Genomic DNA, 21119 nt, shown 5'->3' with positions numbered 1-21119 from the left:
ACAGGAGTGGTATGAACAAAAAGACTCTCTGAAACTCACTTAGATAATACCTTTGATGATACAGTGGTAGCAATACATGCTTATAACATCTACAGAAAAGACAGAAATGCCAATGGTGGAAGTGTTGCTGTTAATATTTAGAACCACATTCCTGTAAAGCTTAGAGAGTTACATGTTACATACTGTTGAAGTAATATGGCTACAGGTTCATCTGCCTCACCTAAAGCCCATTCTTGTGGGAAGCTGCTATAGACCACCAAGTGCTAACAGTCCATATATGGATAACATGTGGGAAATGCTTGATAATGTATGTCATATCAACAGAGAGGTATATTTTCTGGGTGATTTAAATAATGACTGGCTTTCATCAAGCTGCCCACTCAAGAAAAAGCTTCAAACTGTAACCAGTGCCTGCATCCTGGTTCAGGTTATAAGTCAACCTACCAGGGTAGTTACAAACAGCACAGGAATTAAATCCTCGACATACTGTATATTGATCACATCTTTACTAATGCTGCAGAACTTACCTTGAAAGCGGTATCCAGATCCATCGGATGTAGTGATCACAATATAGTAGCCATATCTAGGAAAACCAAAGTTCCAAAGGCTGGGCCTAATATAGTGTATAAGAGGTCATACAATACGTTTTGTAGTGATTCCTATGTTGTTGATGTAAAGAATATTTGTTGGTCTGTGGTGTGTAATGAGAAGCAACCAGATGCTGCACCTGACACATTTATGAAATTGCTTATTCCAGTTACTAATAAGCACGCACCATTAAGAAAATGACTGTAAAAACTGTTAAGTCCCCGTGGATTGATGAGGAATTTAAAAAATGTTATGGTTGAGAGAGATGAGGCAAAAGGAATGGCAAATAAGTCTGGCTGCACAACCAATTGGTGAACATCTGTCACGTCCTGGCCAGTATATAAAGTTAATTGTTTTGTAGTTTGGTCAGGGCGTGGCAGAGGGTATTTGTTTTATGTGGTTCGGGGTGGTGTGTTTGTTAAAAGGGTGTTTGGTTTAGTATTTCCGGGTTTTGGTTTATGTCTAGGTAGTTCTATGTGGAGTCTAGTGAGTGTATGTCTATGTTTGGTTAATTGGGGTTGGGACTCTCAGTTGAAGGCAGGTGTTGTCTATCTGCCTTTGATTGAGAGTCCCATATATTAGGGTGTGTTTGTGTTTGTGATTTGTGGGTGATTGTTCTGTGTTGAGCCTATGCTTTGCAGACTGTCAGTTTATCGTTCGTTTTCTTGTTTGTTGTTTTTGTATTCGTGTTGATTTAATTAAATGTTCAAAATGAACAACTGCACACCTGCTGCGTATTGGTCTACCTTTTCTGATGACGATTTCGCATTATCGTCAGAAGACGAAGATACTTGTGACAGAATCACCCACCACCAAAGGACCAAGCAGCAGAGGAAGGAGCAGACGGAGTTCGAGTTGGACTGGCGGGAGAAGTGGACTTGGGAGGAAGTTCTGGACGGGGCCGGACCCTGGCATCAGGCTGGGGATTATCGCCGCCCGCAGTGGGAAATTGAGGCAGCCAAGGCAGAGAGGCGGTGGTACGAGGCCAGAGTGGACGCGCTGATGGAGAAGCACGAGAGGCACCCCCAATAAAAAATTTTGGGGGGGGCACACGGGTAGTTTGGCTAGGCGTAAGAAGAGCCGGAAGCCAGCTACCCGTGGTTATATGGAGGAGCGTATGGGGTGGAGAGCGCTATGTTTCGCTGAGAAGCGCACTATCTCACCCATACGCACGCACAGTCCGGTGCGAGTTATTCCAGCCCCTCGCAGGTGCCGTGCTAGGGCGGGCATCCAGCCTGGTAGGAGGATGCCTGCGCAGCGCATCTGGTCGCCGGTACGCCTCCGAGGACCAGGCTACCCAACTCCCGCTCTACGCATGGCTACCATCAGGCCCCTGCACAGCCCAGTCTGCCCTGTACGAGCACCCCGCTCGTACAGGGCTACTAGTTCCATCCAGCCAAGGCGGGTTGTGCAGGAGGTAAGATCTAGACCGACTGTGCGCCTCCATAGCCCTGGGTTTCCAGCTCCTGTCTCTTGTGCGGACCCGGAAGTGCGTCAACCCAGTCCGACTCGTCCTGTTCCCGCTCCCCGCACTAGCCTGGAGGTGCGTGTTCATAAGCTGGTATATCCGGTACCAGCACCACGCACCAGGATTATAGTGCGTCAGCCCGCCAGTCAACAGTCATCATCAGAGCTGCCCGCCAGTCAACAGTCATCATCAGAGCTGCCCGCCAGTCAACAGTCATCATCAGAGCTGCCCGCCAGTCAACAGTCATCATCAGAGCTGCCCGCCAGTCAACAGTCATCATCAGAGCTGCCCGCCAGTCAACAGTCATCATCAGAGCTGCCCGCCAGTCAACAGTCATCATCAGAGCTGCCCGCCAGTCAACAGTCATCATCAGAGCTGCCCGCCAGTCAACAGCATCGTCAGAGCTGCCCGCCAGTCAACAGTCGTCAGAGCTGCCCGCCAGTCAACAGTCGTCAGAGCTGCCCGCCAGTCAACAGTCGTCAGAGCTGCCCGCCAGTCAACAGTCGCCAGAGCTGCCCGCCAGTCAACAGTCGCCAGAGAGGTCAGACTGCGCTGAACTGCCGGAGTGGCCAGACTGCGCTGAACTGCCGGAGTGGCCAGACTGCGCTGAACTGCCGGAGTGGCCAGACTGCGCTGAACTGCCGGAGTGGCCAGACTGCGCTGAACTGCCGGAGTGGCCAGACTGCCCTGAACTGCCGGAGTGGCCAGACTGCCCTGAACTGCCGGAGTGGCCAGACTGCCCTGAACTGCCGGAGTGGCCAGACTGCCCTGAACTGCCGGAGTGGCCCGAGTGGCCAGACTGTCCCGAATTGCCAGACTGTCCCGAATTGCCAGACTGCCCAGACTGTCCCGAGCTGCCAGACTGTCCCGAGCTGCCAGACTGCCCAGACTGTCCCGAGCTGCCAGACTGCCCAGACTGTCCCGAGCTGCCAGACTGCCCAGACTGTCCCGAGCTGCCAGACTGCCCAGACAGCCTGGAACGGCCTGAGCCGGAGCCACCTCCAAAAAAATAGGTGGGTTGGGGAGGGGGGGTGTAGCACAGTGCCGTCGTTGATGGCAGCCACCCTCCCTTCCCTCCCTTTAGTAAGGGGGAATTTTTCTTTTGGGTATTGTTTGGGGTTATTTTTTTGTTGTTAAGGTGCTTCCGGGGTAGCACCTTTAAGGGGGGGGTACTGTCACGTCCTGGCCAGTATATAAAGTTAATTGTTTTGTAGTTTGGTCAGGGCGTGGCAGAGGGTATTTGTTTTATGTGGTTCGGGGTGGTGTGTTTGTTAAAAGGGTGTTTGGTTTAGTATTTCCGGGTTTTGGTTTATGTCTAGGTAGTTCTATGTGGAGTCTAGTGAGTGTATGTCTATGTTTGGTTAATTGGGGTTGGGACTCTCAGTTGAAGGCAGGTGTTGTCTATCTGCCTTTGATTGAGAGTCCCATATATTAGGGTGTGTTTGTGTTTGTGATTTGTGGGTGATTGTTCTGTGTTGAGCCTATGCTTTGCAGACTGTCAGTTTATCGTTCGTTTTCTTGTTTGTTGTTTTTGTATTCGTGTTGATTTAATTAAATGTTCAAAATGAACAACTGCACACCTGCTGCGTATTGGTCTACCTTTTCTGATGACGATTTCGCATTATCGTCAGAAGACGAAGATACTTGTGACAACATCCTGCAAATTGAGAAATCATGTGACTAAACTAGACTATGAAACAAAGATAAATTATATAGAGCAACAGACGCTGACACAACACATCCAAGTATAACTGATCAAATTATGAAAGACAAGCATTGTAATTTTGAATTCCGTAAAGTGAGTGTGGAAGAGGTGAAAAAATGATTGTTGTTTATCAACAATGACAAGACACCCGGGGTCTGACAACATGGGTGGAAAATTATGGCCACTCCTATTTTCAAAAGTCATTCCGCTACCTAAGAATGCTAACTCAAATAGTCGACCAATCAGCCTGTTACCAACCCTTAGTAAGCTATTTTACAGTAAACAAATTGACAACAGACTTTCAGCACATGTATAGGGAAGGACATTCAACAAGCACAGTACTTATACAAATGACTGATGTGTCACACCCTGATCTGTTCACCTGTCTTTGTGATTGTCTCCACCCCCCTCCAGGTGTCGCCCATCTTCCCCATTATCCCCTGTGTATTTATACCTGTGTTCTCTGTTTGTCTGTTCGTTTTGTTCATCAAACCTACCAGCAGTTTTCCCCTTGCTCCTGTCTTGTCTATAGTTCCTGTTTTTCTAGTTTTCCCGGTTTTGACCTTCCTGCCTGACCTGACCCTGAGCCTGCCTGCCATCCTGTACCCTTGCCTTCCCGTGTTCAATTTAATACACTTTTGTTACTTCGACACTGTCTGCACCTGGGTCTTACCTTCAAACCTGATATGATGATTGGCTGAGAGAAATTGATGATAAAAAGATTGTGGGGCTGTTTTGTTAGACTTCAGTGTGGCTTTTGACATTATCAATCATAGTCCGCTGCTGGAAAAAAAATATTATGTGTTATGGCTTTACACCCCCTGCTATATTGTGGATAAAGAGTTACCTGTCTAACAGAACACAGATGATGTTCTTTAATGGAAGCCTCTCAAACATAATCCAGGTAGAATCAGGAATTCCCCAGGGCATCTGTCTAGGCCCCTTACTTTTTTCAATCTTTACTAACGACATGCCACTGGCTTTGAGTAAAGCCAGTGTGTCTATGTATGCGGATGACTCAACCCTATACACGTCAGCTACTACAGCGACTGAAATGACGGCAACACTTAACAAAGAGCTGCAGTTAGTTTCAGAATGGATGGCAAGGAATAAGATTGTCCTAAATATTTCAAAAACTAAAGCATTGTATTTTGGACAAATCATTCACTAAACCTTAAACCTCAACTAAATATTGTAATGAATAATGTGTAAATTGAGCAAGTTGAGGTGACAAAACTGCTTAGCGTAACCCTGGATTTTAAACTGTCATGGTAAAAACATGTTGATACAACAGTAGCTAAGATGGGGAGAAGTCTGTCCATGCTCTGCCTTCTTATCAACACTATCAACAAGGCAGGCCCTACAGGCCCTAGTTTTGTCGCACCTGGACATCTATTCAGGTGCATACCCAACAAGACCAGTCCCCAAGTCCAGAACAGACTATGGGAGGCACACAGTACTACATAGAGCCATGACTACAGGTAACTGATGCAAGCAGTAGAATCAGATTTAAAAAACAGATAAAAAAATACACCTTATGGAACAGCGTGGACTGTGAAGAGACACACACACACACACGCAGGTACAGACACGCATACAGGCGCCAGCACACACGCTTGACACACATGTATATGGGGGTGTTGTTGTATCGTGCATTTTGCATTGTGGATATGTAGTGGTTGCAATGTTATATGATGTACTGTTTTATCTTTTGTTTTATGTGTAATGTAAGTCTCTTGATGTGTTTGGACCCCAGAAAGAGCAGCTGCTGCCTTGGCAGCAGGTAATGGGGATCCCTAATAAAATACAAACACAAACACAAACCGGGGACAACAAAAGGCTGCTACTGTGACATCAACAACCTGATGCCCTCATCAAACACGAAAAATCGTCATTGCACATCCAACACCACCATAAAAACTTTGGGGAACACACGGATCGATCTGGCGTTAAATGAGCAGCAAAAACAACATGTGACCATGCACAATGCTAACCCACTGGGCACTCATTGGTTGAATCAGTATTGTTTCCACGTCATTACAATGAAATTACGTTGAATCAATGTGAATAGACGTTGAATTGACGTCTGTGCCCAGTGGGAAGGTAGCCTAAAGGAAAAGAAGGACCTTATTAAAGCAACATGCTTAGGGGAGCATTTCGGGGTAATGATGAACCCAGACACTTGAAGACTTCCACTGTGTTTTTTGGTAGGCCTACATCAAACAGAAGAATACAGAATGATTTGATTTAAGCATTCAGTGATGTAAGGACAGATGAATAAACTTAATTTACAATTAAAGGTAGACCTAAATGCATTTTCGTTTACAATTTGCGGGTTAGGCTACTGTTGAATGAACATGAGAATAATTGTTTATTAGCCTTTTCCAACTTGTAATACGTAACCAGTGTGTGTGAAACTAACTGTGCCCATAAACCGTCTACTTGCCTGTCCACAAACGGTAAGAATTATAGATAGCTAGACAGAGGTGCTGTCCATTGAGCACCACAGTTAACCGCCTGAATCCTGGCCATGGCCTCAGCTATCTTATAAAATACTTTCTTCTGAAGCTCATTTTCATCATTGTACCAGCTCATTGTTACGGGATACTCCAGGACGTGACGATTCTGTATGTACCAGATTACGTTTCATCCTGCTAGGGCGTTTTGGATGGGGATGGTGGTTGGGCGTTTAAGCCGCAGATTCCGGCTCTGAGGGTCATGTGTACAATCTCAGTGCCTGGCACTCGTTTTTAGTTTTTTAGTTTTAAGCCTTTCCCAAACCTTAACCACTCAGAATGAATGCCTAAACTTAAAGAGATACTTTGGGATTTTGGCATGCTAGCAGATACCAGTAAACTTCCAGTCATTGCACTTAGGCTACTTAGCTTTGGCTCGCAAAACTACCTCAAACTTCCTTCATACTGGACACAGAGACATAAAAATGGTATCCACGAGTTCATCTGACGAGTTCATCTGACTCATTGCCAAAATCCCGAAGTATCCCTTTAAGTTTAAACCTATCCCTAACCTTAACCATAACCATTCTGAGTTAATGCCTAACCTTAAGTTTTAGATTCACTTTTGCGGAGTTTGACTGACAGCTAAGATACGGCACCACAAGACATAATTAAAACGTAAATCCATGGCTTAATTCTGTAACTGCAGTTACGACACAGCCTGCCGTTTTATTTGGAGATTTGGCCGCATTGTTTGGTCGAGTTTGCTTTGTTCACCTTGATAATGTAAGTAATGCCTTTGATTTATGCCCTTTATTCCAATGCATTATGTTGATTTATCCATTGCTTCATATCTGTCATTGTTGGCATTTGCTGGTCAGCCTGTTTAGAGTGTGCCCATTGCTTTGTTTTTCATGTCGACAATTGATTTATCAAGCTATAATTTCGTTTTGACTAGACATTTTTCAGTAATTTCAATTGTTGATATGAACATTTCGTTAGTACCTTTAAAGGGGCAGTGCAGTCAAAAACTCGATTTTTCAGTGTTTTATATACAGTTTATTTCCACATTAGGAGGTTGGAATAATACTGTGAAATTGTGAAAATTATGATAATGCCCTTTTAGTGTAAGAGCTGTTTGAAAAGACCGCCTGAAATCTCAGCTTGTTTGGCTTTTTCTTTTTTTGGCTGCCTAAAAAAAAAGGTATACTTTTTTACCCCTTTTTCGTGATATCCAATTGGTAGTTACATTCTTTTCACATGGCTACAACTCCCGTACGGACTCGGGAGAGGCAATGGTCGAGAGCAATGCGTCCTCCGAAACATGACCCCGTCAAGCCGCACTGCTTCTTGACACATTGCTTGCCTAACCCGGAAGCCAGCCGCACACAAGGAGGAAACACCGTACAGCTGGCGACCGAAGTCAGCGTGCATGAGCCGGGCTGCCACAAGGAGTCAATAGAGTGCGATGGGACAAGGACATCCCAGCCGGCCAAACCCTGCCCTAACACGGAAGACACTGGGCCAATTGTGCACCTCCTCATGGGTCTCCCTGTCGCGGACGGCTGCGACACGTCCCGGGATCAAACCCGGATTTGTAGTGACGCCTCTAGCACTGGGATGCAGTGCCTTAGATCGCTGCGCCACTCGGGAAGGCCCAGGCAAAGCGAGTTTGCCCTTCTCTCTGCCAGCTAGTTCAGGTTACACATCCCTCCTATTAGGCTCATCCAATTAGGCCCCTCTCTCAGACCACCCCCAGGCAGTACTAGCAAAATTCTTTCTTGAGAAATAGCTTTTTGCTAAGAAGCTATTATTATTTAAAAACTATATATTTTTGTTTCTTTTTGACCATTTTCATTGAAAAACAATCACAGAAAGGTACTTAATTGTTACCCAGATATGATATTGAGATAAAAACGGCTGCATTGGACCGTTAGCAATATTGTTCATTATATGTGTGCGTAATAATATTTCTCTTAATAATATTATTATTATGTGTGTGTGTGTGCATGTTTGCATGTGCGGTGCATTGGTGGAATTGTGTCCATATACTGGTATTTTAATGCCACCTATCGTTTGTAATTGTGATTGGCTACGTTGGTCTATGAAATGGTGGGGCTGAGTTGAGCAGTGTCGGATGATATAAAATACGCGGCCATCGGAGGCTATCGCTTGTGTAACTTGGCTACTTTGGTATTTATGCCTACTTTGGGGAATATTTTTGTCAGTTTTGGTTAATAGCCTATGTCACTCTGGTTGTTGGAGCTATCTATTGTATGGTGAACTTGGGCTTCAGCAAGGTATATTTGTGAGTAAATCTGGCTTTGATAATAGCTAGTGCCTCACCAGCCACCGACCTCACCGCACGTCACTGATACACACAGTAATGTGTTCAGTAATGTGTTACTGGAACCTGCAGCAATGGTAACTACTGCTTCAGCTGGCCATGATGATTGCAAATCAAGCTTTTATTTCTTCAAGAAAGTTTTCTGTTAATTTCACATGGCTGCCATCATGTCCCCAGATAAAGAAACATAGATAGATATGTCTAGCAGGCTACAGCAGGCAGGTCTGCAGAGCTCTAGGTCACCTAGATGTTACACACACACACACACACACACACACACACACACACACACACACACACACACACACACACACACACACACACACACACACACACACACACACACACACAGGGCTTGAGACTTTCTCCTTCACTGTAGGGTGATGAATAGAGAGAAAAATAACTTTTTCACATCACACAACACACCCCCTGAGACGCTGAGATAACTGAAACTGACATATTTACCACTGGTCCGCAGAACAATAATCACAGACATCTAGCGGCAAGAAAAACACATTTGATAGTGAAAAGTGTTAAAAGAAGAAAAACTCGTGAATGGATCTGGGCTGTCTGGGGTTGTGAATCCACCTGGTGAGATTATAAATTTATGTTGCAGAGGACAGAGCAACGGGAAGGACACACAACGAACCAACACAGCATTTGCCAGGTGACAAAAATACATAAAAAAATACTAGGAGAATGAAGGATGACATCTATTGTTACCGGGGAAAGGCAGAGCCAGCCTTTTCCCATTTAGAAAATATATATCAATCAATATAATCTCACCCCAGCAGATTACCAGAAGACCATGGTTACTTTCTAATTAAATGACATGGACATACATAAACATACATATATTCTCAAATGAGGCGTGTTTGCTTTGCGTGTCACGCTCCCACAAGTGCACGGAGGTCACACGGTACATTTCAATCACTCCGCCGCCGTGCCACGTTGACTGGCAGCCCTCCCCCACGGCACGGCCCACCCTCAGCCTCTCCGTCCCATCCTCCCTCCATTAAATAAATTGTGTTGTAATAATCTCCTGGGATGTGATGTGTGCTCCTAATATTGGTGGATGGACACGGCAGCAGCCTCTTTTGATTACCCCACTCTCAGGCTCGGCCAGACCCAGAGCTCTCGCTAATCCTGTGCTTTACCTTCACTAAATTAAAAAAGGGTGTAATGACTCCTCCCGCCGCAACCGTTTCCCCACTATCGCATCCCCTACGCCATAGGTTATTAGCACTGTACTGTGGTGTGCCGTGCAGAGGAGAGGGGAGACATGCTCCATGAGGGCTGTCTGGGGGCCGGAGCCCGGGAGCGACACTCACTCCCAACACCCACCAATAGGGTTTGAGCAGTCAGTCCGAGCCTACGGCTGCATGAGGCTACCATGCAGGGCGGAAAGCCTGCATTATTTCCCCCCGGCTCATTTTCTATAAATCACCCAATGACAAGCTAGAGGTCCCGCAAGACCCAAACAAATCAATATGAAAACGCACCCTCAAATCAACTGTAATCAACCTGGCTGAACATAGACAACACTGTCATCTGATCCCACCCCCTCCTTTCTACCTGAGCTACGAGCAAGTCAAGAGAGAGAGAGTGAGAGAGAGAAAGAGATAAAGTCTGTGTGCGTGTGCGTGCGTGTGTGTGTGTGCGTGCGTGTGTGTGTGTGTGCGTGCGTGTCAGCAAGCAGAGGAATAGTACTAAAGCATTGCAGCCGTGTATTACACCTGTGTCATTTGTCATTCAAAATGCCATTTTTCCAAGAGGTTTTAGTATCCTGTCACTATAGTGCACTAGAAACAGTCTGCTGTACATGATATAGCCTATAGTTTTCTCTACCTATGAAACAATCAATGATTGAACTGGCAAAGATGTATTTCTGTATGACAAGCTGTTTGTTGTGCTTCCAACAGACACATTTACAAAGCACTGTCACAAGATCAATATGACAGCCGCCATACAAACACAGTTCTGCTTTCATTCAATGTGCAATCTTCCTTTATGTACTGAAATAGAAATGTTATAAGACCTCATTTTGAATTGGGACACTATTATTGTTTTGATGAACCAAAAGGGGATACAAACTGAAGCCTTTATACACACAGAAGACTTGTCCAGGCTGGAATACAAGAGACATTTCATATATTTACTTTTGAGCTGCTGAAACATTTGTATTTCCAGAGCAACGGTTTTGATTCAGTAGCAAGCATTCCCCTTTAGTTTCATAAGGACAAGCACAACTCTTATCCCAGTTTTACAGGCTGATCGCTACAATACATTTCCAAACAGAGATGTATTTTAGAAACAGGATAATAACCCTGTCATGGGGAGTTAAAGGAAGCTGAACTAATGGGTGTTACAATATGCATTCAGAAGGAAGTATTTCTGCTCATGCACATTTGGACATAAAGGTGTTTCTTGGCCCTTGAAATGCATCCAACCTACAGTAATGTGCATTCTGTCTTCTAAATCTGCTCTACTTCTCTTTAATGTATTCCTCTGGAAAGGTAACAGGAGGAGGAGGAACTAGAAGATGTCTTTCAAGAGGCCTTTCTAGAGGCCTTACTGCCGAGTGAAATATCTTTGGGGAGATGGCGATGGTTATGCAGGATGAATAAAAAGCCTGGTGAGAAGTGGGGTTTGAAGGTTTGAACAGGGAATCTCCTGGCAGAGGGTGAGGCGGAGGGAGGGAATCGACTGATTGACAGACACAGCAGGCCAGGTTAACCTCCTCTTCTGATTGGGTTGGCAGCACTGTTTTATGCTTAATAGAGTCTTTAAAACCAAAATAAGCTTTCATGTTAAACGTCTTGTCTTTTTCCAACTCCATGGGGATACAGCAGTATTAAACAGTATGCTACTACTGATGATGCATCGTTAAGGGTGCTGCTGAATTACAAGGTTATTAAAAGGTACTTGAAGATTGGAGAACAACGTTTTGCTGCCACATCATCCGTCATTTACCTTGCCAAATCTCTCACGGATTCACCCTATACAAAATCACTAATCAATCACCTATGCTGCAGGCTGGTTGGCTGGCTGGCTGGCTACATCACTTCCCCACAGGACGGAAGAAGATGCATGTTCAGCAATGAGCAGAAATGAGGCTGTACAGCTTTGGCTCTGGAAATGAGCCTTTAGATTGGATTACGATGCCATTTTTAAGCCGTCTTTTCCCCTCAGAAGATGTGCTGTGCTCCTCCCCTCTCTCTCAACGTTATACAATAGTTGACAAGAGAAAATATTGCTGAATTTCGGTAGTCATGACTGTGTGTGACTCCCAGTGACACTTTAATTTGAGCTTATTATGACAATATTAAATAGCAAAGGCTTTGGTGCAGCCAGGGAAATTGAAACTCAATCACAGAGTTTTGACTTCTCCAACCATGCCCACTACAAGATCCTCCTTCATCTCCTTCTATACTTTAATTTCAGCCATGTGTTATTTCTGTCTCTGATTGTAGTCAATATGCCTATCAGGGGCACTAGTATTTTGTGTTAATTCCATGGAAACAACACAGAAACAAACACTTACTCATTATCATAATCCCCCTCCTTTAAAGCTTCAATATGCAACTTTTTGGGCGACCTGACCAATTTCACATAGAAATGTGAGTTATAGATATGTAATTCTCATTGAAAGCAAGTCTAAGAAACAGTAGATCTGTTCTATGTGCGCTATTTTCTATGCTTCCAGTTCTGAAGTTTTGTTTTTACATGTTTTACTTTCGGTTTTGTATACCCGCTTCAAACAGCTGAAAATACAATATTTTTGGTTATGGAAAATATATTTCACAGCTGTTTAGACGGTACAAGGATTCTATACACAATGGCCGCTTGTTTTGTCACATAAACTGAAATCAGGCTAACTATTCGAATTTTAGCAACCAGGAAATAGCAGAAAGATTTCTGCACATTGCACATTTAACATCACATTACCAAATAGGTTTGAAAGGCTCTACAAATAAAAAGCCTACCTTTAGTCTCATCTGACCAAAAGCCTCGCTGGATAATATAAAGATTTGAATGTGAATTCAAACAAAATCTCAACTGAGACACATCTACTGTTGACTGCATGGACTGAGGGGTGGGCCCTTTCTTACTCAGCTCCCCCCCATGGTCTGACATAACCTTATCTGGCTTCTCCTCAAGCATTCAACCTGTTCCCATTCCTTCATAATTACAACTAGAAGAAACAGGAAACATCTTACACAACCTACTGTACTGTGCAAACAACAATTAATTCAATCTCTCACACAAGTGTATCTGTGACAATACAACCCGTTAGTGGAGGGAGCAAGGTTACAGGCTACAGCTAAGGATGCTTAGTGGGATGACACACTGCAAAAAACAAGTTTGTTTGCTCATCTCATATACATTTAGACAGCTGCACTCATTAGCTAGTATCAAAAACCCAACCCTAGGCAACACAGTGACTAGGGTCTGGTTTCAATGATGGACTCTTTTGGCACGTCACTGCCTACGTCGATAAGGTAAGACTGCGGACACTCCCAACAAATCACGAGGCAGACATGCCAGAACGTCAAAACCTTTGCATCAACTACCTTAACCAAAACCAGTGCAAACTAGCCACTTGGGAAATGCACTCATTAGAAATAGCCTCTGTGATCTCCATCTTGCTAGCAACTATTTTGTATTTTGTAGTGGCATAGAGACAGTTCCTCTATGCCAAAGGTTTCCATCATTGAAATCAGACCCTAGTCACTGTTGCCTAGGGTCGGGTTTTCAAGACTACTCATTAGCAAAGTATTGTACTTCAATGGGGACACTTAAGCATGCTGAAGCACAGAATGTTCATCATGACCTATGTTAAGGGTAAAGGCATGAACTGGATGACAAAATTATAACGATTGCAGACCATTTAACAATGAGTCAGGACTGAAAGAGATTTTTAACTGCACAAGTGAGAGGAACGTCCCATATAATCACAGTCAACTGATTTTATAGCGTGTAAACTGCTGTCAGCTAGCCGAAATGTTTCAAATATAATTATGCCGATATACAGTAATACCCTCCCACACACACTGAGCAGGGCAAGTGATTGACCTGATTCTCATGCCACTTGGCAGGCATGGCCACTGGACATTAGGATGTGTTGGATGGCAGGGGGAGTCAGAGACTGTAACTACAGAGGGAGAACTGGCAGACTCCTGTCTATAGAGTAACTCTCGTCTCACTTCTTTAGTAGGGGAAAGAGGGGAGTTGGGGGTGTAGGTAATTATAGCAAGAATGGGAGGCAATTGCAGGTGTGGGAGACAGAGGAGTGACTTTGGTGTAAGAGGTGCTAACTGTAGTGATACAGGTGGGAGGGGTGACATTGGAAAAGGAGACGATGGCCCTTGTGGTGGGAGAGAGGGGTAACAGTCAGATAATTGATTGCAGCATCTGTGATCTAGCCCTCGCTGAATACCAATACTCCACACTGAGAAAGAAATCATCCTATAACCTTGGTATGAAATGCATAAACATAATCAGAATACTGACAATAAGACAAAAGGAATCCAGTGTTCCTTTTACTGAATACTGTGTACTATGAAGGTTAGTCAACACTGTTGGAATATATCCCTGGATGAAACAAACAAGTATGATGGTACAATAAATGAAATGATTCTACTCCCAACTTCAAATCAAATCAAATTGTATTTGTCACATGCGCCAAATACAACAGGTTTAGACCTTACAGTGAAATGCTTACTTCTTAGCCCTAACCAACAATGCAGTTTAAAAAAATTACAAAAATAAAAAATACCTTAAAAAAAAACAAGAATAAGAAATAAAAGTAACAAATAATTAAGAGCAGCAGTTAATCACAATAGCAAGGCTATATACAGGGGGTACCGGTACAGAGTCAATGTGCAGGGGCACCGGTTAGTTGAGATAATTGAGGTAATATGTACATGTACTGTAGGTAGAGTTATTAAAGTGACTATGCATAGATAATAACAGAGGGTAGCAGCAGTGTAAAAGGGGGGGGGGCAATGAAAATAGTCTGGGTAACTTACTCAGATATGCATGCCTACTACTATATACTGTCACTTGCACAGTGCATATACACACACACACCCACACACACATACACTTCTTGCAAAGGCAAAGCAAATGGCATCCCATTTCTTTTCTTGGCAGCCTGAGCTGAGTAATCCAGGCATCTGAGAATTGTGCACCATCCTGTGATGTAAAGGCAGCAGAATGTCTGTGTAGATTCACAAGACCAATGGGGAAACAAGCAGATAAATCAGTCTGTTTTCCATGGAGTGTCTTCCTTTCCCTGAGCCCTTCACTCTCTATCCACAGCCCTGGGCTACGTCTGCCTGCCTGACACTGCTGCCTGCCTGCTCCCTCTCTCCCCCTCTGGCCACCAGCCTAGACTGCCTGTACACACTCGTCACGGACACTTGTCTCTCACAAGCGAGACAAACCTGGTCTTGTTCTTGAAGCACTACTGTTATGACACACCTTCTGCTTGTGTGACAGGTGATGGGGTTGGATGTGACATTACTGTATATCATTATATCAGTGTACAGTAGATGAACCAAAGACAAACTGTCTGGATCAGATCCAATGTCAAGGACAGGGAAAGATCTGTCGAGCAATTAGGCTTCTGCTTTTGTCTTTCAGAACACTATGATACATTTTTGCACTTAGCGTTAGCATTTCATCTGGTAACAATAAAGGCATTAGCCAACATGTAATGTCAATAGTTGGAGGCTTTTATTTTAAATATATGATTAGAGATTGTGTATGTCCAGTTGACAATTCGGTTTCACCTCAACAAAAATAAGGTAAGCATGAGGCCAGAGGCCAACAGTGTAAAAGGTTTTCATGTGCCATTTCCCTGTCCTTGAAACACTGATACAGATCCCCCGTATGGCAGCCAGAGACTAAATGTATCAATGACCTGAAATATTTTTGAATGTATCAGAATACTGGAAAGCATGATGACTCAGTTGATCACCTCTCAAAAATGTTTATGTATTTGAGATAATTTGGTTGAACTCCTACATGAAAGAACAATAAGCATTCATGTATATTACTATAATTTGTTTCATGGGATCAGATAAAATTGTGTTCAATTGTAGTATAGTTTAATATAGTATGATATTGTACAATATATATTTACTATTTAAATGATGCATAACAAATATTACAATTGCAATATCAAACTTTGTATCTGGGTGCTGCGATACTGTAATCAACTTTTGGCGTAAAAACATTATTCCTTAATACAATATTCACTCCTAATCCATCCCATATTATATGCATGAGCTGAATGATTACAATCCACTGAATAAATGAAACCTGTGTAAGAGGTTGTTATTAACTTAATTACATTATTGGGATTATAAAGATCACTGCTTATTTTGAAAATGTGTGAAAATGCTTTATAAATGCAGGCTACGTTCATATTGGTTTGTGCTGTATATCATACTTTCTGTAGCTATGTTTCATCATAATGTTTCACTCATTCTCTGGATATACTTCAGAATTCACTGTATGTTTTTGGACATATGGCCAGTAGGCCCTTGAGGGATAGCATCAATAATGGACAATGTCCATAATGCTGAGCAATCCTGTGCTTTACCTTTAAAGCCATGCATCAGATGCATGCACTGTACTGTATAGCCAATGTCACAGTCAAGGGCAATACTTAATGAATAACAAGAGAATGAGGCTGCACTTCCATTTATACCTCTTATATGAAAACTTGAAGAATGTTGAACACATGAAACCTGAAACCTTAAATACAAGTAGAGAGTGTGTGTGTGTGTGTGTGTGTGTGTGTATGCGTGGTGGCGGGGGGCTAATTATTCAGTCATTAGCACATCACCTCACATCAAGCCAATAGAGTTGCTGTACATTGATTAGTGATAAATCAATTCCCTGAGTATAATTTGGATTTAATGAAAAAGAGAGAACATGGAACATTGGTGCACTTCGATTAATTCGGTTTTAAAAGGTGATTTATCCTAGAAGAAACTGAACAGACACCTTTGAGAACCATCTGTGTGTGTGATGTTTGGCCTGCTGCTGCACACATTATTCTGACACCACGTATATATTAGCCTATATTACATTTCTTTTACTTTTTTTTGACTTTATCATTGTATTTGCAACGTTGAATAAGTTATAGCTATATTATAGCTGATGTCTAATAAATACAATTAAAATGAAGAGTAAGTATCATGGGATTATGTAATCCTCCGACGTGTAAATTATTTTTGATTCGTTTTCAATTCATTAAACAAATGATTCCACACCCATTTACGCACAGAATTAGGCCTAAACCAAATGTATCATTTTATACCCGAGATGACTGCATTTTCTGAAGCCATCACTAAATACCCTATCACTAATGCATTTGCCATTGTGCCTGATATTGAGATAGTGATAATATTAGTTGAAAAGAAAGTACCCATTTCATTTGCCTTGTAGGCTAGGTGAGTGTGTATGGACGCATCCTGCCCACACTTCATCAGCGCATGACGCTCTGACGTCTGGCCAGAGCGCAATGGAGTTAGTTACCTGAAATCACTGTAAGGATGAATTATCCAAAATCCGGCGGATTTAACCCGCTCTTGTTCCCGTTCCACTGCCTTTTCGCTCCCAAACATCCTTAGGGAGAACTTGTTGACCCCCGGTTGCAGCATTGCCCCAAACTGCCTGTGTATGAATCCTGCCTGGTACAATCTCTCGTCGTCCGGCGAAATTTGATCAATGCCATCCAACTTTATGAACCCTGATTCCTGGTCAAGAGAAGCATGTTGGGCACCACCAGCACCACCACCGCTGGCGCCTTGCGCACCTTGGTCCGCCCCACCGCCAATAGCTCCGACAGGGCTCTCCTCGCTCGGGGTGACGTCCCCCTCTGTGATGAGGTGCCTCTCCTCCGCCGAGTCTGAGTCGTGTACATGCCGACTGGTGATTGAGGAGAGACTGCCACGAAATCTCCGACAATCTCCGTTTAAACTGGTCTTCGTTGGTCTCCCAATGTCCGTCTCCATGATCACTGTGTCCCCACTTCTGGTCTCCCCGATGGCTTTGAAGCTTCCTCTGGAGGTTGGTGACGGCAAGGGTTTCATCCTAATACTCTTCCTCCGGGTGTCCTTGTCGCCGTCTTCTCCTTCGCCCATAATAGAAGCTTTCTGTCCAATATGCTGTGGCAAACTGTAGAGCCTTTTACGCATGGAGGAGTGCAACCTGTCCATTATGACATTGAAACGGAACGAACAATTTCAAATGCAATAGATGTCCAGAATAGGATGGTTATTGTTGAGAAGTATTGCCACGAACCACACAGCTCCCTATCTGTGAGTGAGAGCGACCAGTCTGGAGCTAATCTCAAACCCTGAAAGCATTACACTGATACACATGACACGGGCGGCTGTGGCTCTTCTGGTGCAAATACAGGAAGAGGCTATCTCGATCATTACCTGACAGTTTAGATATGCCTTCTCTCGCTGCTTTGACAGTCCGCTTCACCATAACACTCCTGGTAGGCACGTACGCTCCAACCGTGTGCGGACCAAGTGGGGCTGGGGGGGGCTGGAAGAAGCCACTTTAGCATGACCGACTGACAGAGAGGAGACGAGGAGGTCATGAACAGCGCGAGGAGGGATGCTCTTTTCCTCCAGGTTTGTGTCAGCTGCCTCTCAATAATAAACAATGCAATGCAATCACGCACCATAGGCTACATCAGCAGCAGCATCCAAGGACCCGCTGACATCTATCCCAAGCATTCTGGTAGCATGAATATTCATGAAGCTGATGGGTTGCCATAGGAGACAACGTGGTCTAAGAGCATTTCGTATTTCTCTGTAGTAGACAGAAATCCGAGACACTCCATTTAGTATGATATGTTACCTTTCGTATGGTATGTATTAATTTGTGGATGTCCATCATCCATTTTGTATGATATGTTACAAATTACTATGATATGTTACGATATCGTATAATATGTTACGAATTTGCAAAAGGTATATGTTACGAATTCCAATTTGTTGTGGCTAATGTTAGCTAGGTGTCTAACGCTAGCTAGCATTAGGGGTTAAGGTTAGGAGTTAATGTTAGGGGAAGGGGAAGAGTTAGCTAAAAGGGTTAAGGTTAGGAGTTAATGTTAGGGTAAGGGGAAGGGTTAGCTAAAAGGGTTAAGGTTAGGGGAAGGGTTAGCTACAGTACTTGACTTGGGCAGTAGCTCACTCGAGCTGACCGGCACCTTAAATGTTCTACTGCTTGAGCTCATGTTCCTTTTCTAGAATATTAGCTCAAAAGTATTGTGGAGAACTTGCACCTTAATATAAACAGTACAGATTTTGTGCCGAAAATCTCCCCCCTGCCAGAATTCCCCCCTTCGCGTGAACGCGCACGCACTCAGTTCTTCATTGCTGCGACTTGCTTGCTAGTTGAGATTTCTGATCACGTTAGGCTGCGTTTCATTTTATGTTTTATGTCGGTTTGATCGCGGGGGAGGCACTAGTAATGTCTGCAGTTTTCAGTTTGGCTATTTGTTTCAAGTGTATTAGTCTAAAAATACATCTCTATGCCAAAATTAGTCATCTCTCCCATGTCTTATTGACTAGTAGTTGTTCTGAAATGTTTATTGCTTGCCAACATTTTACTCCCTCCTCTATGTTTAATATAACACACATACATTAATTATTGATTTCGGTTGCCTATCCTGACGTGAAGTTTGTTCTATAGAAAATATTTCACTCTGATGTGTGCCACAGAAAGTATTTGACTCTAGCCACAAAATTAAGGAAATTAGAAGGGGGGGGGGGGGGGTCGTCAAGGTCCCCCCCCCCTCTATCTTGGGAACGATCTGAACATATGTTAATAAAAGTACAGCATTTTTAAACACTTTATTGATTACCATATGAACATTAATAACAGAGGGGAATCTGAGAATGCAGGGATTCCAGCAGGGTGTGAGTTGAAGGAGTCCAATCTGGAGCTGACAAGGGCTGGAATGTAAATGACGAGATCATCTCGGGTTATCTAACATCTGAGAATGGGTAGGCATTCCCTCGGATGAAGAGCATCTGTGTCTTGCTGATTATGTGCTGTCATCCACGTGGAAATGTAACCTGCATATCTGATGTAGGAAAAGAGATGAGATAAGTGTCCTATGAATATGTACTTTTTCTATTATTATTATCATTATTGTGTTTTGTGGTTGAGGGGTGGGGGAGGTTGATGGGGATGATGGAGGTGCTGGGGGTGGCCTATTGAGGGCGAAGGGACCTATTGGGGAGGGATTTCTTCATGGAGGCACATTCAGTCATAGTTTTGTTTATTATATTATTATACATGTATTTCTTTTTGTCATATTTTTTTCTATTATTATAACAGTTTACTGTGATTATGGATATGCACTCATGTTGACTTATAACTTCCTTTTTCGCCCAGAGTACAAATTTTTGATTTATTATTGTTATTATTTTATTATTACTAGTGTACCTACATTCTTAAAAACTAAAACAGAAAAAGTGTAATTCTTTGTAGGAAAAGCCATAAGAGGGAAAAGCATGATGGGATGGAGGATTGAGGGATGGGTAGAGAACATTAGAGGGCTCGGAAAACTATTATTGCTGAAATAACCTCTTCCTTTTGTGACTGGAGTCTAGTCTAACCTACTTCCTGTGGCACACATCAGAGGGCATGATAGGTCACCAAAAATGATTCTGAAGTGTGCCAGTCCTTGCAGTCCCAAGATAGAAGGGGGGGGGGAGAATTTCAGCAGGCAAGAAAATGGCCTTGGCGAACCCCCCCCCTACTTTCCTTAATTTTGTGGCTAGAGTCAAATACGTTCTGTGGCACACATCAGAGTCAAATACTTTCTACAGAACACACTACACGTCAGGATAGGCAACCGAAGGTAATAATTAATGTATGTGTGTTACATTAAACATATAGGAGGGTAGTAAAATGTAGGCAAGCAATAAACATTTCAGAACAACTACTAGTTGAATAAGACATGGGAGAGATCATGCATTTTGGCAAAGAGATTTATTTATTGACTAATACACTTGAAACAAATAGCCAAACTGAAAACTGCAGACATTACTAGTGCCTCCCCTGCTATCAAACCAACATAAAAATCAAATGAAACGCAGCCTAACGTGATCAGAAATCTCAACTAGCAAGCAAGTCGCAGCAATGTAGAATTGAGTGTGCGCGCGTTCACGCGAAGGGGGGGGGGGGGAGCTTTTCGGCACAACACCGGCACAACATCTATTTCAGTCCAAGGCAAGCACTGGTTAGCTAACATGCTAAGCAGTTGCAAAGTAGTTGAAAAGTAGTAAGTAGTTGCAAAGTTGCTAATTAGCCAAAATGCTAAAGTTTCCATAATGGGATTCGAACACGCCCTTTGCGTTATACATCAACCTCGACCAACCCCACTCCTTTCATTTTTGCCTTAAGTAACCTTCTATCTTATGTAACCATGCCAAATGTAACATATCATACTAATATGTCTAGTCTTAGAGACCAGTCTGCAGGAGCGAGAACTGCAAATAAGCAAAGCTC

General features: G+C 43.4%; 1 protein-coding gene across 1 annotated transcript in view; it reads right to left on the bottom strand.

The window, feature by feature from the left end:
* LOC106587216 (potassium/sodium hyperpolarization-activated cyclic nucleotide-gated channel 3) overlaps window positions 1-18267 on the bottom strand; it is a 95949-nt gene extending 77682 nt beyond the window's left edge. The window contains exon 1 of the mRNA XM_014175391.2: window positions 17118-18267. Within this exon, the coding sequence (XP_014030866.1) occupies window positions 17118-17800 (683 nt within the window). The 5' untranslated portion in view covers window positions 17801-18267. The remainder of the gene's footprint in view (window positions 1-17117) is intronic.
* Window positions 18268-21119: the final 2852 nt, after the last annotated feature.

This window comes from Salmo salar, chromosome ssa26 (genome assembly GCF_905237065.1).
Source record: "Salmo salar chromosome ssa26, Ssal_v3.1, whole genome shotgun sequence".
Lineage (NCBI taxonomy): Eukaryota > Metazoa > Chordata > Actinopteri > Salmoniformes > Salmonidae > Salmo > Salmo salar.
This window is presented reverse-complemented; position numbering and strand designations above follow the sequence as displayed.